General features: G+C 46.2%; 1 protein-coding gene across 20 annotated transcripts in view; it reads left to right on the forward strand.

The window, feature by feature from the left end:
- CACNA1B (calcium voltage-gated channel subunit alpha1 B) overlaps positions 1-16,211 on the forward strand; it is a 504,183-nt gene that overhangs the window by 283,331 nt on the left and 204,641 nt on the right. For 15 of the 20 annotated variants that reach the window (XM_034793506.1, XM_034793514.1, XM_034793505.1 and 12 more), the window contains exons 8-10: positions 5,560-5,675; positions 13,983-14,039; positions 14,800-14,871. In XM_034793506.1, the coding sequence (XP_034649397.1) occupies positions 5,560-5,675; positions 13,983-14,039; positions 14,800-14,871 (245 nt within the window). The remainder of the gene's footprint in view (positions 1-5,559; positions 5,676-13,982; positions 14,040-14,799; positions 14,872-16,211) is intronic. The other 5 variants (XM_034793517.1, XM_034793525.1, XM_034793524.1 and 2 more) reach the window with 1 other exon arrangement.

Consider the following 16,211-nt stretch of genomic DNA (forward strand, 5'->3'; position numbering starts at 1 on the left):
ACAATAGCTTCCAAATTTAGCCTCCGCAGGGCTCATCCATCTCTCTCGGCCTACTTTATTTTTCCACCGAGATAATTCTTTTCAGCCAGTGACCAACCCAGACTCTGCAACATCTGCCTGGCTTGCCAGGCCTAGAAGGAAGAATAGCCTTCTCACCAGTTGTGTTTATACGGCTGGGCGTCATTCGGATGGGATTATGTTTTCCCACGCAGTGCTGCATGCCGTTAGCTTCCTGTGTGCTATGCACTGCAGATTCAGTGCAACTCTTCATCAGTGGAAGGTCAATTCCCAGTTGAGGTGATGGAGCTTTAGGCATCTGAACTAGGTTCTGTTTCACAAACGAAAGGGGCGTTTGCATGCGCCCAGCTCATCTCTTTTTGGGCATGGGATGGTGATAAAGCTTTTCTGCTAGGTCTGTGCTTCAGTTTCTCTCTCTCTCTGCTTGTACTGAGCATGGCTTTCAATTCAATAGCCTATGGCTGCCATCCTATTTTAGGAGCTGTGTTCTGATAATTTATGTACAGCACAGTTATATGGTAATTGTATTTAATAATAATTATTAATAAACAGTACATAGCACCTTTCATCTGAGATGGGTAAATGTTAATGTCCCCATTCTACTGACGGGGAAATGAGGCTCAGGGAGGTTGAAGGACGTGGCTGAGGTCACACAGGAAGTCAGGAGTAGCTGACCCAGAGAGGCTGGTAGGAAACCCAAGAATGACGGCCAAATTGTCCGACACTTGCATTTCAGCTGGTTTGCTCTAAAGTGGCAGAGCTAACCCTGAGACCTGCTCTGCAAACCCATGGAAGGAAGCCAAGGGTTTGGATGCTGTGACACAGTTTATGTCACTGCCAGAGGAAATCGTGGAAACCACGTTGCTTGAAATATTTACAGCTAGCATGGATAAACCACTTGGAAGACCTTCATCAGGCAATAATCCCTGTTGGTCCCGGTGGTGATTAGATTAGTTTAATGGTCTCTCTTTTCCTTAGCTATGATTTCCCTCAAAATGGCCATCCTGACATTTTTTACCCCCTGATTTACTTTAATCTTCTACCCACCCGGGGGTTGACCACCCTTTGTGTCTCTTCCTACTGGCTGGCTCCAGCAACTTGAACAGCCTGCTACTCTGAGCAAAAGAAGTGACTCCTTTAGCTCAAGTGGTTTTCATGCTGAAGGTCCTGGGTTTGCTCCCTGTTCATGAGTGTGGTGTCTCCATGTGATTTATTACAGATATATTCCATGTAGTCCTTATAATGTTTGATTGTCTTGCATCCAAGCAAAGAGTTGAGTATGGTGTTGGCCACAGTGAGGCCTCCTGGCTCCCAGCCTCACTATGGCGAACTATGGTGTGGGGAGAACCTCTTTGGTGCCATGGTCTCACTGTTCCCCTTTGCTGGTGCCCAGCCAGCAGGGAGCCCCTGGGACAGGAGAGAGTGAGGTGGAGGAGGAAGTCGCAGGGAGCCATCAGGGACCATGTGGGGGGACAATCTGGCTTCTGGGAGCACATAGATGGACAGGGAGGTTGATGGGAGGCTGAAGGGGATGATGGGAATTTGAGGTAACCTGAGTTAAATTATTCCAAGACTCCAGGCTCCAACTACCGCTCGCCCCAATCCTGTCGTTTGACTTGGTAAAAGTGGGGTATGATGGGAGAAAGTTTTAGAGCCAACTGCACTGGGCTATGTAGATGGCTGCCTCCATCAACACCTTGGTAACCTGGTACTGTCTTGGATCATCAGACTTAGATGGAGTTTATGCCCGGGGTGGGGGGGGGGAGGGCGCTTTTCCCTTTGTACATACCAGCTTACTCACAAGAATAGATCAATGAAACCACCTGTGATATTTTGTTCCATCTCCTTGAACCACTCTGAGTCTGTCTCTGGTGCCAGCACGTTGAACACATTTGCACAACAGTAGGAGAAAGAGAAGAGAGACACTTGGAAAAGATGCCAGACGAGATGAACAGGCTATGGGCCTTCCAATCCCTGGAGATGGTTGTCTCCAGCTCCAGCTTGCAGTGCCTTGGTGAAGAAGCTGCTGCCCGTCCTGTGGATAGATAAGGGCTTTCCGTCTCCAGGGCTGTCAGTCTGGCATCCTTCACCAGCAGCATTAAATTCACAATGAAAAAGAGCGAGGAAAAATCTCCTCTCCTAAAGTTAGAGCTTGGTGTGTGAAAGGCTAGATAGCCCTGCCTGCGTGAGTCACTGCTGTTAGCTTCTCACCTCACGCCTCCCCGGTGCGAGCACTCTCTTGGGCTTCATCTACCTCCTGCCCTAAGTATGAATGAGACCATGCTGCAGAGCATCCACCCACGGAAACGTAGAAGGCCACAGTCTGTGGAAACTAGCCCCACTGTGTGAACGGGGCACAATGCTGGGAATCACCCTACAAGGAAGGGTCCTATCGGTTGAGAGCTGCTCTACTGTGTGGTGGGATGCCCGGACAGCTCTTTCCTGCTTTCACGTCTGTGACGCTGTGAGGGATTTTTGGTTGTCACTGGTGTGAAAATAACAATTTTGCTAAATAAATCGGAAGGTTTATTTAATGCCAGCCACCCCCGTCTCTGGGTCCTTCTGTGCTCTCACCTCGAGCTGGATGAAAATTTTCTAACACATTATTTTTAATGGAAAATGGCTTTTGGATTTAACAGAAATTTGTGAACATTTTGGGGGTGTCGAAAGCAGTTGTCGAAAAGTGGAAAACTTGAGAATTTGTTGAGTTTCAGTTTTGTGCCAAAACAAACCAACAAACAAACAAAAAGACCAAAGAAAAATGTTTAAGGAAATGTGTGTGAGGCGGGGTGTGTTTTTGTTGAAAACTTTAATGGAGGGGAAAAATAATCTTCCCCACTGTGACTGTGAGCAGATACACGGGCATAGTCCTCTATTTCCACCAGGCATCTACACTTCACCACCAGGAAAAACCTTTCCCAAAGTGCCCTTGTCTGCAGTCCAGGTGGCTTGGGTGGCAGCTGCTTAATCATACCAGAGAGTCAATGAGAAGTGAATTGAGGTGCTCCTTCCTCCACAGCTTGTCCAAACTCAGCCAGCGTTGGAGAACAGGAGACCTGGGATTCAGTCTTGCTCTTGCATGTGGCAGTGTTATAGCATATAACCTTAGGATTAAACATCTTCCATTGGTGGCTGAACCTGGCAGAGGTCACTGTAACATGTCTCCAGGGACTGTATCTATGGTAGTTGATTACGTGCAACTTCCTCTGCTAGTCAGTGTTGGCTGGAGCCTGTCACTGCAGCTAACCTTACAAGCGGGGTGTCAGTCAGCCTGGTTAGGAGCTACAGTATGACAGTCTTGTGCCCTAGTACGCTCATTCACGGCAGGATCTACACCCACTAGTCAATAGCCAAGAGCATATTTAACCCCACCAGGGTTTACTTTTCCCTGGGCCCAGATTGTGACTGGGGGGGAGGGATGTGCAAGGGACCTCCCCCCACATCTTAGGCGCATTACTCAAGAGCCAAGAACATTCATAGTCCCTGCACTCGGGAGAACTCAAAGACTGCTCTGTACAGGCCCACTGCAGCGCACCTTGCCCAGAAGGGGCGCTGTTTGTGTGCCTCCCACTGCTCTAAATCTCAGACAGGGCACGGGGTTAAGCACAGTCCTTCATGGCCCTCTGCCTAGGACTCTGCAACACCACGTCACCTCCTACTCGGGGCTGTGTTTATCTGGCACAATCTAGTCCTGCATCGTTTGCAGTGGAACAACACTGTATAGCAGCAACCATAGCCCAGCTGTGCCTCCACGCACGGCAGTTTTATACGAGTACTGTCGCTGCCCCGGCGCTGTCAGATCTCATTCCTCCTCTCTCTGAAAGAAATCAAAACTGACTGGAGGTCCCACGGCCTGGACCGATGGGCACTGAACCAGAAAGCAGAACATTAAAAAAAGACAGAGAGGAAAATCAGTATCCCTGCTGACACGTGCAGGTTTGCGAATTGCAAGCTAGATGCCCACCGAATACCAAGGCAGGCACTTGAGACCGGGAGTGACACAGCTGCTCCTCCACCCAAAGGATGGGGTCATGAGTTGTGCTGTTGGATGTGGGAGGGGAGAGGAGAGGCATAAGATTGAGATTGACGAGCAGGATAACGGCACAGTTGATGGCAAATATCAACTGGTAGCCGGTCGCGCTGTGCTGTGAATCAAGCTCTCACTGCAGTCCCTTTGAAACGGGTCAGACAATTCCTCCAGACTAAGCTAAAGTGTCAGTTTTGACAGATGAAATGAAAATCATGAAGCTGCCTCAGGCACCTCTAATCCCCTACCCCCAGCCTTGCTGGTTTTTAACCATAGAGCATGTTTGGATAACAGGGTTGGATGCTTTGGATGGGAATCTAGAAAAGAACAACAAAAATTAACTGGAAGGTTGCGGGGACTGGCCAAGCTTGGCTCAGTGATGACTAACTGGGGGATAAGAGGATAATCTGTAAGTACTTGGAAGGTGTCAACACCAAAGATCCAATTCTGATCTCCCTCACACCACTTTTACCCAAGTGTAAACTCCATTGGCTTCAAAGTAGTCACTCCTGATTTACCCCCAGGTGAGATCCGAATCAGCCACAAAGTGAGTGAGGGACTGGGCAGGGAAATTCAAAGCTGTGTTACTGGGAATCAATGAATTGAAACTGAGCAAAAGGAACTGCAAGTGAGTATCAGGAAAAGCGTCTAACAGTGATGTGTGTTAGGTTGCAGAATAGCCTCGCGAGGGAAGTGGTGGATACACCATCACTAGGGTGATTTAAACACAGACTAGAATATAATGTGTAAGAGATTCCCGCTCTGGCTGGGGGATACATTAGATGACTCCGTGTTCCAGGTACTTTCTGGCAGACTCCTCTTTATAGTTCCGTTTTGACTATGGATTTCCATGTCATTTTAGCAGCTAATGGGACTTCCTGGATCCTCAGCCTAGGGTTGTGTGAGATGCTTGACCCTAACTGCCAAGTGCCTACCAGCACTCTTGATTCAAGTTTGACTTGCATTTGTGAACCTCTTCCAGGCCCATGAAAGTTCAGAGATGGGCTAAAACTCCCCATTCCGAATTCTAAAAGACCGGCTGTGCCCTGATCACGTTCAGCGTGCTGTACGACGGGACTAGTCCTACAGGGAGCTCCGCTGTGGGATAATATTTTGATCTTTATTAAGTTGTGATTCTGGGAAGAGCAGAGGTTTTTGTTTACATGCACCTTATTACGTAGTGTTAGCAGCAGTATTATTATTGTTTTATTTATTTGTATTGTGGTAGTGTCTCAGCGCCTCAGTCCTGGACTGAACCCCATTGGGCTAGACAAACACAGAACAGAACGCTTACAATCTGAGTATAAGACCTGAGACGGCAGGTGGAGACAGGCCGCTAGGGAAGCAAAAGGAAACAAAGGGACCATATTTGTCAGTACACCTGCTACCTAACCATTGTCAAGTGTTTTGTAGGCATCCCGGCAAAGGAGAGTTTTAAAAGTAAATTTGAAGGAGAAAGGAAGAGTTGTTAAGCTGTCTTGACCTTGTGTGATACACGTTCGCTCTCTCTGCAGCGAGTTCGCCAAAGAGCGCGAGAGGGTGGAGAACCGCCGGGCCTTCCTGAAGCTCCGTAGGCAGCAGCAGATCGAACGGGAGCTGAACGGGTACTTGGAGTGGATCTTCAAGGCAGGTAAGGAGAGAGCCCTTCTGCTTTGTCTCGACTTGCGTGTGCTGTGACTTGGGCCACCTTGTGATGCTAAAGAAACAACCTTGTGTTGAAAAAATTAGGCCTCTCCCCCTTTTAAATAGCACTGAAACCTCGACTGACACTGCAGGGGACACTGTCCTCGCGGCTCCCTAAGTTGCACCCACAAAATATGCTTCTGCAAACAGATAACTGTGTGTTCAAAACAGACAGTTGCACATGCAAAATGGACAAGTACTTGCAGTGACTCATTTTGTGCCCCTACCTGTCTCTTTGTTCATGCTTGTAACTGCTGTGTCTGTGTTTTACCATGCACAGCCTGGGTGCCTGTATTTGAAAAAATGACCGTATGTATCTCCAGTGGCTTAATTTCTTTCCCTTTATTCCTTGGATGGCTTTTACCCCCTCTGCAAACCCATCCATGGCTAGCTCTGCCCCTCTGTGAATTCCTCTGAGGCATTAACATTTGCTGGGATTTGAAGAGGCGATTGCAGTAGTCAAGACAGAAGATGACAGTCGCCTGGACAAGAATTTTGACAGTCTGGTCAGAGAGGAAAGGCTGAAGCTTTGAAATGTTAAGTAGGAGGAAGAGGCAGCAGCAGTTTGTATGGTCACCTGAACCCATTATTTCACACTGTACTCTGTAGAGTGACCATCAAAAGCCAATTGTATTGACCAAGATTTATTGAGTGTAACTGCTCAGCAGGAACTACCCTCAATTAGTTACCCACACTTTATCTCCATTTTAATTCTGTGGTTCCTTAGCATCCAAGAAAGGAACCATTCACATTGCTTTCTATTCATAAATTGTCCCTCCATTTGTTTACAACTTTGTGCTACTTCAGATTCAAATTAATTAAAGGTTTATCTAGTAGCTAGAGCAGAGGATGCCTCCGTTCTAATCCCGTCTCTAGCTGCCTTGTTTTAGGGGCCCTTGTGACTACTTGGTCTCTCTGAGCTGAGCTGTAGCCGGAGGTGTAATTTCCAGCTCAGATAAAAATATATGCACTAGCTTTGATGGATCCAGCATGCTAAAAACAGCAGTGTGCACACGGCAGCACAAACAGTCGCTCAGCCTAGCCACCCTGAGTACTGTCCTATCTAAGATCCTACGTAGGTACTCTGGGTGGCTAGCCCATCCCGCCCCTCTGGCTCCATGGCTATATTTAGTATGATAGCTCAATCAAAGCTAGCGCAGGTATGTCTACCCCAACTAGAAGCTATACCTCCAGCTCCAGTGTAGAGGTACCCTCGGTTACCCCATTGGTAAAATGAAGATACCAGCACTGTTCTTGCAAGGGTGTGGCCTGGTTTTATTCTGATTGGTTAAAGAGCTTTGACATGTTCTGCTGAAAGGAACTGCGCAAGTGTCAGGTATTACTGGAAGTGGTTGTTTGAAAATTGAGATGCGTAAGTTGCAAAACATACAGTGAAATCTCTTCCCTTAAATTCGCACGCCACTGTGGAACCTCTCTGTGGGAATGTCTGGCTGCTGTGTCACTTTGCCCCTAAATGTCACATGAGCGTGTGGCACACATGCTATGAGATGCCTATCGTTTCCATTTTTTCTAATGACATGTGACATTTAGAACTGCAAAGCTTAAAGGAAGTAGCTGAATCAGGGAATAATAAAACACTCCTGCTGAGGCATTGTTGGAAATACAATAGCAATGTAATACCGGCTCCTAGGACAGCCTGAAGGAAGTGTCATGCAGCAGAAAACAAATAGCTAGGCTGGGAAATCATTAAATGCCAAAAGTAGCATTGGAGGCTATGCTAAAGCTGAGAAATCAAGTGCTCAAAAGTCAGGTCTTGAAATCTTGGCCCCAGTGAAGTCAATGGGAATTTTGCCAGAACAAACTGCTTCAGAGGAAGGGGAGAGAAACATATCGTGGACAGTCCTGGACCAACCAGCCCGCATGGCTGCTTAAGGAATGCAGAAGTAAGAATCTTGGCATTACTAAAAGACCTTAGAGACAAGTCACTGCTGGTAAATCACCAAAGCAATGTAACTTTAACAGATGCAGAAATGGACTTACCTGAGGCGGCTTTAACGGAGGAGTTTATAACTTTGGCAGAGGCGTTTCTAGTTGAGGCATCTGAAACAAAGGTGTGCTTAATGGTGACATCCTTAATATGGGACTGCTTGCATGAGGTATACTTAATACAGGAAGCCTTAATTGAGGGGGTACTTAACAAATGCTTTCTTAACAAAAGGCTAGGAAAAGAAATAGAAAGCACTGGATTTAAATGTGCTGACTTAAAAATAAATTACACCCATTTTCTTAAAGCTTGAATTGATTCCCCCTCTCCCCCTGAAATAATGTTATAAAATAAGCTAGGTATTTCTAAGCCCTGCAAATGCTAATATTTCAGCTGGAATTTAATTAGAAGAGTGGTTTTGGTATTTTTAGTGCTTCCAAGCTTGAAGACAGCCAATTTTACTTAAACTTCCCAGAAGAGCTTACCTTGGGGCTGAGACCAAGCACTGATCATTTTAGCTCAACGGAATTTGTTTGAGGAAGTTGTGAGTGACAGGAATAGAGGAGCTAGTGTGGAAACTGGATCTCAGCTCTGAGTGCCGGTTTGGGAGATAAGAGTTTGTTGCGGGAGGGCTAGGCCAGAGAGGAGTCCTGCATTTGGCTCTAAATGGGGTGTGATCAATCTCATCTCTTGGGAGGGGGGAGCCCAACTGTCTAAATTCAGCTCCTGTCTGTCTGTGACTGGGATGTGGGCGGTTGTGCCTCGGGGTTGGCACAGGAGTCATGGCTAGTGGTTAGAACAGGGGATGGTAGCCAGGGAATCAGAGTCAGAGGCTTGGTGCCAGGGCCAATGGTCGGAGCTGGAGTCAGAAGACAGGAACTGGAGCTGAGGTTCGAGACTGGGGTTCTTGGTGTGAGGCCAAGCAGGATCGGGGTTGAGGACAGGGCAGGAGCAGGATCTATCACAGCTGGGGCACACGCTTTGAGCAATCACTGAACTGCTGCTACACATAGGAGCTGGTTTGCTGATTCTTTCAATCAATCAGATGGCATAGCCAATCAGGTAGCCTACTGCAGGCCAGCTTCACTCATTAGCTTGCCAGGAGACTGGCTTTGCTGCCGGCCCTGATTCCTGACACTGTCAGAGGTCTGTTTCCTGGTCCCATGAGCCTCCCCAAACTGGCTGATAGTTTCAACTCTCCAGTGAAACATCAAGTATCTAGGACCAGTCCCATGGAAGGCTTTGAATATCGGGGCAGACACCTTAAACTGGAATCGGTTTTCATTGTGGGAGCCAGTTCAGAGAGCAGAGCACCGGGGCGATGTCCTTGTGGTACCCCATGTTGTTAAGCAGATGGGCTGCAGCGTTTTGTATCAGTTGGAGCTTTTCCAGGGTATGGGGCTCCATTCTGAGATACAATGAGGTGCATTAATCAAGGCTGGAGGTTATGAGTGTGTGGATCACCATGGCCAAGGATGAAATGCAGACTCCTGCTTAACCGCTTTTTACTGTCATGGTCCGTTGGACATCTGGTAGCACTGAGGACTGCAAAAGGACCCCAAAGCTGCAGACCATATTAACACTCTGAGGGCAGGTGCCTTCAACAGAGAAGGCTTGTTATAGGGGAAGTGGCTTTTCCTCAAAAAGCTGATAGCCTACATTCACAGGTGGTCCAAGTGAGAATCGCGAGCCACGGAGTGGGGAGAGGGGAGGAGGCGGGCACAAGAATAAGACCTTGGGGTTACTCATTCCAACCTGTGCATGTCTTGATGGCTCCCTTGCAGTTTTGCAGGAGCGGATTTATATTTTTAATGTATGAACTCGCTTTGCATAGGCAACCCAGCAAAGCTGAGTTTTTAGGAGGGATGTGGATAAGGGGAGGATGGTGGTTAGGCAGACAGATTTCAGGTGGGTGTTACATAGATAATGGGGCATTCTGAAAGAAGGGCCTGGAGGTGGACATGAGAGAAGGAAGCCAACATATAGGGTCTGATTTTACTTTCACGTTGGTGTAAATGTGGTGTGACTCTGTTCGGGTTAGCAAAGATACACTGGTGTAAAACTGGGATGCAAGGAGAATTTTCATAGATTTGTAGATTTTTTTTAAGGTCAGAAGGGAACATTGTGATCAACTAGTCTGACCTCCTGCAAAACACAGACCACAGAACTTCACCCTGTAACTCCTGCCTCAAGCCCGGAACTTCTGGTTCAGCATATCTGCTAGAAAGAGACATCTTTAATCTGACTTAAAGACCGCACAGACTAAAGAATGAAGTCCATGGGATTTTTTAAATAAACTCTGTCCAAGGGTAATCTCTACCCACCGTTGAAATGTAGCCAGCCAAGGTGCACAATGTCTATGGATTGCATTGTTTCACAGCCCTAGACCCACAAACACAGTTCTCTTACCAACCACCACTTCCTCGGTGAATTCAATGCCAAGTGATATCTAGCTGGAAGCCAGGGAAAGTTGTTGCTGTGCTGGGAACCTGCAGCCTCACTCACTCTCTGCTGGGGAAGGGTGTTTTTTCTTTGGCTCAAAAGGAAGGTGACAAGGAGTTTATTTGAAACTGTGCCCTTTAGGGGAATAAAGGAGAAGAGCATTGAGGAGACACCGATGTAATCCGTGAAAATGATCTTGCCACTGCTGCTTTCTTCATTAAACTCCTCAGAGCTGTAGCAATTCTTAGGCTGTCATGCTGCATTTCTAAGGGGCTGAGAGCTAGAACTTCCCTCTGCAAAGAGAAAAGCATTCATAAGTCCCCAAATAGTCTTTTGAAGCCATTTCTCTTATCTTACAAGGACATGCATCATTTGAAAATGTTTTCGCTTTGGAGACTGAAAGTCTTAAAATTCAGAGCGAATCAAGCCACTTCTTGCATTTTAATTCCTTTCAAATCCATCTCCTAGCCACAGCCCTTCACCGCCAGTTCCTGTGCATTTCTTTTCCCCTGGAATAAGCGATCTTTGGGACGATTCATTTAACCTCTTTCTTCCAGCTCGTTGTCACGTGAGTCTCATGCTCCAGCATTGTGAGCTTTCAGGAGCATCAGGACGTAGCCTTTGTGGAAGATGCACAGAGACAGCAATCCCCTCACACAGCTGAGCCTAGAAACTGGATTAATTAAAGAGAGGCGAAGCCATGCCAGAGATTCAGCGGGAGGGTCAGAGTGCTCATTCATGGGACATGTGATGAGCCCAGATGAAAGTTTAGTGGGGTTCTCCTTATAGATGCATTTTTGTCTTTCATATTTACTAGCCCCGATAACTTAATTTGATTCTTCTGCCTTGTTGTATTTCCATTGCAGCTTTAATTCCAATAATCCAGCCTTTTCCTTGGCACGCAGTGTCCTTTCTCTACATGACAGAGACTGTAGAGCAGTGGTCTCTCGGTTGTGGTGTCTGGCTTGCTAGCTTGCAAGCTCTTTAGGGAAAGGGCTGGCTTTATTTTGTGCCATATGCAACACCAAGCGTATTCCCAGCACTTAATTAGTAGCAATAGGTCTAATCTTGAAGGCAGCTATCACTATGGATAGTTAAGTGCAGAGAAATAGATTCAATCTGTGTAATGAGTCATTGAATCTATTTCCCCATGTTAAGTATCCTCGTACCTTCTTGTCAAGTGTCTGGAATGGGACATCTTGATTATCACTACAAAAGTTTTTTTTCTCCTGCTGATAATTGCTCCTCTTAATTAATTAGCCGCTTAGAGTTGATATGGCTACTTCCACCTTTCCATGTTCTGTATGTATATATCTCTCCTTACTATATGTTCCATTCTATGCATCCGAAGAAGCGGGCTGTAGCCCACGAAAGCTTATGCTCAAATAAATTTTTTAGGCTCTAAGGTGCTACAAGTACTCCTGCTCTTTTTTCACATTCTTTGTTTAAGTTGCAAACATGAAGTTTACACTCAAATCCAAGCCAAGCTGTTGGATTTCAGTTCTCACTGTAACTTAATGTATCTAGCTGTGTGAAATAAGGCTCAGAGAAGCTACAGATAACGCCCTGTATTATTACGGTATGCAGTCCATCGTCCAGCCAAAAGAAGATCGTTCTATATTGTACATCTACTACTCCGTGGCTCGTTCAGAAGTAAACTGGACAAAGTGACAAGGGTTCCATTACTTCCCTTGGGAGACTGTTCCACAGCCTACGGGACCTCACAGTCACGGACAACTCCTTTACTTAATTTGTCCCAGTACCTCCCATGTAATACCCCTTTCTACAACGTTAAATTATTCCTCTTCCTCCTATTTCAGAAATACCATATTCCCCTTGCGTTGTCACTTAGCCATATTTAACTCTTGTCATCTTCTCCCTCCCCACCCCACTCCTAAACATTTCTGCAGCTCCTCTCTCAACTGTCCAACTTGTGCGTATCTTTTGGATACTGAGGTGTCCAGTGATGTTGCAGGTGGAGTCACACCTGAGCCATCTAGAAAGGCACTTTCTACTTTCCTGTTCTGTCATGTGATGCCTCTACATATGCACCCAAAATTATATTGGACTCATTGGATACCTTGTAAAACTGCAGACTGATCTATCATTTGTTGTTTGCGATCACCTGCCAGTCTCTGTCAGCACCTCTGCTTCCTGGAGATCTCCCTCCCGCTGACTGAATGTCTCTAATTATTTTTCACTCAGATGCATTAATCTGCATTTTCCCCAGTTGAATCTCATTTTGCTCTTTTCTGCCCATATTTCTAATCTCTCTGTCCCTTTGTATTATTTCTCCTTTCAATTTTGTGTCTTTTCATTAGTGTAGCAGCATTCACTACCTCTTCCATATAATTAATAAAGCTATTTTAAGACTGTTGTTAACATCCATCTCTCTAGTACGGGGTAGGCAACCTATGGCACGTGTGCCGAAGGTGGCACGCGAGCTGATTTTCAGTGGCACTCACACTGCTCTGGTCCGGGGGGCTCTGCGTTTTAATTTAATTTTAAATGAAGCTTCTTAAACTTTTTTAAAACCTTATTTACTTTACATACAACAATAGTTTAGTTATATATTATAGACTTTTAGAAAGAGACCTTCTAAAACCGTTAAAATGTATGACTGGCATGCAAAACCTTAAATCAGAGTGAATAAATGAAGACTCGGCACACCACTTCTGAAAGGTTGCCGACCCCTGCTCTAGTATCTCTCTAGATAGCTCCCCCAACTAATAGGTTCTTTGCTGTGTGGTCTGTTTCTTTAGCCAAATCTAAGATGATTTAAATTGTCTTTTCAAGTAGGATTTTGTGAGATACTCTATCAGATACTTTACTAAATCCAAGTGCACAGTTATGCTTAAGAATGTAAAGAAAATTACAATTTAGAATGTCAAAGTCTTGTGAGGTTCACCAGTCCCTTCTTTAAAAAACCCTTTGACAATTCATTATTGTGCAGTAATAAGCCAAAACACTGTAGAACTATTTATACAAACCCTGGTCTTTTGGCTTGTTGCTGTAGAATACCTTATAGTGTAGTTTCACATGGATGGAATTTGCCCTACTCTAGTAAGTTAAAGCACCACTCGTTCCATGCTTTGGCTTCAGTCAATACTAGGTTCAGACATTACTGGAGAGCATCATCAACTCTGCCAATTTTGGAGACAATTCATATAAATATGGAAAACAAAACAAGTTTTTTCATGTGTCTTATGTAGTTTTAACTGTGTCGACACAGTGGGTGAAATCCTGACCCCACTGAAATCCATTGGAGTTTTGCCATTGACTTCAGTGGAGCCATGTTTTCACACAGACAAGTTGCAGATCAATGCACAAGTGCCTTAAGTCCTGGCATTGATGAGTGAGTGTCTCAGAGACATGGTAATGGCATATGGCCTCTTTCACTGCTGGTACGATGGCTCGGATTTGACTGAGAGCGATGGTACTACAGTATGTGCTTATGCCTATGCAGATCTTGGGTCCAGGTTGGAGTGGGTGGCAGCAATTGCTCTCCAGATACTCACCACTGCAAGCAAGTAGGTGGGGACTGGGCAGAGGGGTGTTGGAAAAGCCAAAGCTCTGCCTTCTTACTTGTCTGAGGAGGTGGCTCGCTGAGAGGGGTGAAGCAAGCTGCAACCCTTCTAGGGTTTTCATAACTTGCTTTCCTTCCTGAAGCAAGAAGGGCGTAAGGGAGTAATTATGACTCTCGGTGCTGCCCCTTACTCAATGCTGAGTCTAAAGACTCAGTCTAGTTGGGCGGTATGGTGAGCTAATGCTGTGGCAAACGTCCACGCCCACTGCCTCCCAGTCAGGAAGCTTTATGATGAAAATGCAACCAATCCAGGGTTGAGCGCTGCTGTTTCCCTTTTGCAGAGGAGGTGATGCTGGCAGAAGAAGACAAGAATGCCGAAGAGAAGTCCCCCCTGGACGGTAGGTCGTTTTGCCTTGTACTTTTCCTCTTGCACTAGAGGAGAGGTTTATACGCCGTATGCGGATGTGGTTTTCACTGTGACCTAGCGGGTACAAGCTCCATATCTTTGCATGCAGCTGAAAATTCTGATCCCAGCCTTGGAGCAAACCCAGCTAAAATTCCCTCTTCCTGTGTAGGACTTCTTCAAAGTTTCAGGTGGACAATCAGCAGCTATGAGACACGTCGTTCTGGGATGGGGCACCACCCCTGGGATCTGCCAGACTCCCAGTGTAATTGTGGGGGTCTGGTGTGCACAGGGCCCCCTACCAGCCTCTGGGTAGTGTGGAGGGATGTGTCTACTTGTAGCCTTGAGGGGAAAGCTTCAGTGTGGATGCCAGCAAAAATAAATAAAGGCAGGACTCGAAATGAAGGTTTTTGAAAGGATTTGACAAAGAGACTAAGACCCCTGTCACTTTTAAGCAGTAAGACATAGCAGGGTGTGGTGATCCTATCTAATCTCACGACTCCTAGGGGCCTCATGTTAGCAGGAGAACTCGAGGGATTAAGATTTCCGACACAGGTGCCGTGAGACTATGGAGAGTGTTTTCCCCCTGCCTCTGACATCAAACTCTTAGGATGTTACAGACAGTGAACGTTCAGTTAAAGACTCTTCCCTCTCCCTTTTCTGACCATCTTTCGTCCTCCTGTGTCTCCTCCTTTCCCCTTCCCTCCCCGTCCCTCCCCTTCTCTTTTTTTGTTTCTCCTCCCATTCACTGTCAGGGAGGGCTGCCTCCGAAGGGCCTATTCAGCAAGGCACAGCACCGGCGGAGACTGGCGGCAGCAGCTACAACAGTGAGTGGATTGCAAATCAACAGGGGGTTAGGTGGCACAGTGGGGTGAGACTTTTTGCTTGTGACCTCAGATCCTGAGTACCACAGGTCACTAGGAACAAGGTTTATCTGAATCCTCCATGGTCACTGGTCCACCATGCAAAAGGATCACAAAATCTGGCATGCTTTGGAGTGGTTGGTGATCTGCACGCAGGAGAGGCCCAGGAGTGGAAAAGCAGGGGTTTGGCAGGTCAGGTTTGAGGTGCTTCGGCAGAGCTTTGGGGTGGGAGGGAAGTTTTGCACAGTGCTTGGTTGTAGCCGGTGCTGTTGGTTGCAATGAGCGCCTGGTTTGGAGGAATAGCTTTACAAGAGGGGAGTTGTGTAACTAAAAGAGAGACGGAGTTGGGCCACAGAATTCAGACCCAGATATGTAATGCCCCAAAGCTGGGGCCTATTGCTTCACCTGTATTAAGTCGGTATATGCAAAAATTGGATCCAGATCCCAGTTCCGATTAGAACCCTTCACCCTCCAGAGTTCGGATACTTGTGAATCTGGGGGGTTGCTGTTAGCCCATCTCTAAAGTGAATTATGCCATCATTTATAAGAAGGATTTTGATGCTGAGGAGGTGCTGCACCCATTATTCAATCATAGCAATGCAGCTGGTGTAGGATAAGGATCCCCTGTTCACATTACCGTAAACCCCAATTATCCTCAAGACAGTTCTGACATAGCAGATTTCCTGTATGTCTCCAGTGGACAGTTTGTATCACCACACCATGGAGTGTCTTACTGCTGGTAGCAAATGGTGCTTAATCATTATATTGTTTTTAAACTCTTATCAAGACGGTATCAAAATATTTTCTGATAGTTCGCAAGGTTCCAAGGCAGGTGGTCTAAGGCTCAGAGCAGGGTTTGCGAGGCAGCAATTCCGCTTTGCCACTGACATGTTCAATGGCGTTGGGCAAATCAGTTAATCTTTCCGTGCCTCGGTTTCTCCATCTGTAAAACAGGGATAGTGATATTTACCTACCTCACAAAAGGGGTTGCCGGGTCAGGCTTATGTTTTCAAAGAGTTTTGACGTCCCCAGATGGAAGGTATTGTAGAGTGGGTGTCATTAAAAAGACATTCACCATGGGGTATTATCTGCTTATCCATGGTATTTCCTGTGCTTAGGGCAACATATGGTGGCAAACTCTCTCTACTGGAATAGAGTGAATGCTGACATTTTAATGGTGCATGCGGTAGAAAAGCAGGGTGTCAATATGAATATGTTAACAGATAATAGCACTACTATCCCATATCTCATCATGGTTCAATTAACCAAGGCAAATCTCTCCTCTGCATATGCTTTTGTTTAAC

This window comes from Trachemys scripta, chromosome 17 (assembly GCF_013100865.1).
Source record: "Trachemys scripta elegans isolate TJP31775 chromosome 17, CAS_Tse_1.0, whole genome shotgun sequence".
Classification (NCBI taxonomy): Eukaryota; Metazoa; Chordata; order Testudines; family Emydidae; genus Trachemys; species Trachemys scripta.